Source organism: Penaeus chinensis, chromosome 12, assembly GCF_019202785.1.
Source record: "Penaeus chinensis breed Huanghai No. 1 chromosome 12, ASM1920278v2, whole genome shotgun sequence".
Classification (NCBI taxonomy): domain Eukaryota; kingdom Metazoa; phylum Arthropoda; class Malacostraca; order Decapoda; family Penaeidae; genus Penaeus; species Penaeus chinensis.
In genome coordinates, this window is record NC_061830.1 from 34,746,812 (window position 1) to 34,749,311 (window position 2,500).

A 2,500-nucleotide genomic window follows, 5' to 3' on the forward strand; every position below is an offset into this window, starting at 1 on the left:
TATGGGACAGCAGCAGATAGTTGCGACCCCCAGGATGGCCATGGTCATAGTCACTTGTTTGACCACTCCATCCATCAAGACATTGCCTCACACTCTTCTCTTCGATCTCTGCTTCTTCTTTTTGCTTTGTCCCTCCATTCCGTGAGTTTTTTTGCTTATGTTAAGAGCTAGTCTTTTGAGCAAATGAAAAAAAAATTCTAACATTTAATTACTGTTTAAAAGATGATAGATAATCAAAAATGAACTTATATCAGTATATTAGTAAAACGTAGTGATTACATTTGTGTGTGTTTGTTTGTTTAAATGTATATACATATTATAGATAGATAGATAGATAAAGTAGTATATATCTAGATACAGGTTTGTGTTATGTATGAATGTACATATATAATAAACACCATTTTTTGTATTTAAAGCCAATTTTAGAATTTTTTGTAAATTTCAGATATTTGAAGGCTTGGCAGTTGGTCTTCAGGACACAATAGACGATGTTGTGGCCTTATTCTTGGTAGTAATCTTCCACAAAGGAATCATTGCCTTTTCTCTCGGTCTTAACATGGTACAGTCGAAGCTAACTGTGGCTCAGGTGTGTATTTAGTAGTGGTTCTGAGGCACTGCCTCTGTCTCTCTTCTATCTATTTCTGTTACTCTCGCTCTCTTTCTCTTTTTTTTTGTTTTTCTCTCTGTTTCTTTTACTCTCTCTCTCTTTCTCTTACTCTTTGTTTTTCTCTCTTTTTTTTTTACTCTCTCTGTTTCTCTCTCTCTTTTTCTGTCACTCTCTCTCTCTGTCAGTCAGTCTCTCTCTGTCAGTCAGTCTCTCTCTTGTCAGTCAGTCTCTCTCTGTCAGTCAGTCTCTCTCTCTCTCAGTCAGTCTCTCTCTCTCTCTCTCTCTCTCTCTCTCTCTCTCTCTCTCTCTCTCTCTCTCTCTCTCTCTCTCTCTCTCTCTCTCTCTCTCTCTCTCTCTCTCTCTCTCTCTCTCCCTCCCTCCCTCCCTCCCTCCCTCCCTCCCTCCCTCCCTCTCGCCCTCTCCCTCTCTCCCTCCCTCTCCCTCTCTCCCTCCCTCTCCCTCCTTCTCCCTCCCTCTCCCTTCCTCTCCCTTCCTCTTCATCTTCCTCTTCCTCTCTCTCTCTCTCTCTCTCTCTCTCTCTCTCTCTCTCTCTCTCTCTCTCTCTCTCTCTCTCTCTCTCTCTCTCTCTCTCTCTCTCTCTCTCTCTCTCTCTCTCTCTCTCTCTCTCTCTCTCTTTATCTCTTTATCTCTCTTGCTTTCTCTTTCTCTTGCTCTCTCCCTCTCTCTCAATGGACAGTTAATTTGCCTGACACCATTATGAACTTTATATTTTTAAAACACAAATCAATCTCTTCCTTCACTATTAAGTATGATTCCTCCAACAGATGCTTTTAGGAATCATGTTCTTCTGCGTGACAGCACCTTTTGGTGTTGGTGTTGGGATGGGTATTATGGAGCTTCAGTCCTTCACAACAACCATTCTGTCAGGCACTCTGCAGGGCATTGCTTGTGGGACTTTCTTGTATGTGACATTCTTTGAGGTAAGTAAAAAATGACAAGTAGTACATATGAAATGGTTTTGTATCCTGAGAAATCAGACAAGAAAGTCACAGTGAATCATTTCTGTTATTTGGCTTGCATTCATTTTGCTATTTATTGTATATGACCTATTTTTTCTCATTACAGGTTCTTCCCCACGAAATGAACAATGGTGAAAACAGATTGCTCAAGCTTTTGTTCATCATCCTTGGTTTCTCAGCAGTCTGTGGTGTCCTGTACTTGGATCCTGACACGCAGCGCCCTCGATGCTATCAACAGCCAGACCCCATACCCCAGTCATGAAGTTAGACTTTTCTTGTACTAATTCAGTCCAATTTCATTACTCATTTAACTAGTAACGAGATTTTTGCATACTTTATGAAGGCATAAGGAGAAATACTCCTTTGTATGTTAGTATTGTGACTAGACTATATAAGTTTTTTTCCCAGGAAAAGACAGTTGGTGTAAGGAAGTTCAGATCTGATAAGGTGGAGAGTGCAAAACACCATTCCAATGGAACACCGGTGCAGCAAATAAAGTATTTTCTATAAAATCACCCTTGTCAGTACAGTATTATCAACTATCTTTCTAAATTGTGGTAACTCATATACTAGTACGAAATTGCACAACTTTTAAAAGTGACTTGTGAGAATGTGATTTATTTTAAGGTTTTTCTTTTAATCTGCTGTTTTAGTTCTTTCCAGCAGTAGTGTACTACTGCATCTTAGAGAATTAGAGAAGTAGAAATATTACATAGTGTCTTGCATGTGCATGGTCTTTTGAATGTTTATGTTATTCAAATTCCATTGTGTTTAGTATTTTATGATACTTTTTAAAGGTCAGAAAATGTTAAGCAGTGTAGATAATAAACAAATTAGTACCATTATATGTTGGCATCGCTGTAGATGATCGTAAAAGTGTGTAATTCCCCACTACATTGTGTTTGCACTGTGA

At 39.0% G+C, this 2,500-nt stretch overlaps 1 protein-coding gene across 2 annotated transcripts in view; it reads left to right on the plus strand.

Annotated features, from left to right (window-relative positions):
* Positions 1-2,500, plus strand: part of LOC125031248 (zinc transporter ZIP1-like) — a 9,089-nt gene that overhangs the window by 6,151 nt on the left and 438 nt on the right. For both annotated transcript variants that reach the window (XM_047621895.1, XM_047621896.1), the window contains exons 5-8: positions 1-141; positions 446-586; positions 1,393-1,548; positions 1,694-2,500. The exon at positions 1-141 is cut by the window's left edge and continues 37 nt beyond it; the exon at positions 1,694-2,500 is cut by the window's right edge and continues 438 nt beyond it. In XM_047621895.1, coding sequence (XP_047477851.1) covers positions 1-141; positions 446-586; positions 1,393-1,548; positions 1,694-1,849 — 594 coding nt within the window. In that variant the 3' untranslated portion in view covers positions 1,850-2,500. The remainder of the gene's footprint in view (positions 142-445; positions 587-1,392; positions 1,549-1,693) is intronic.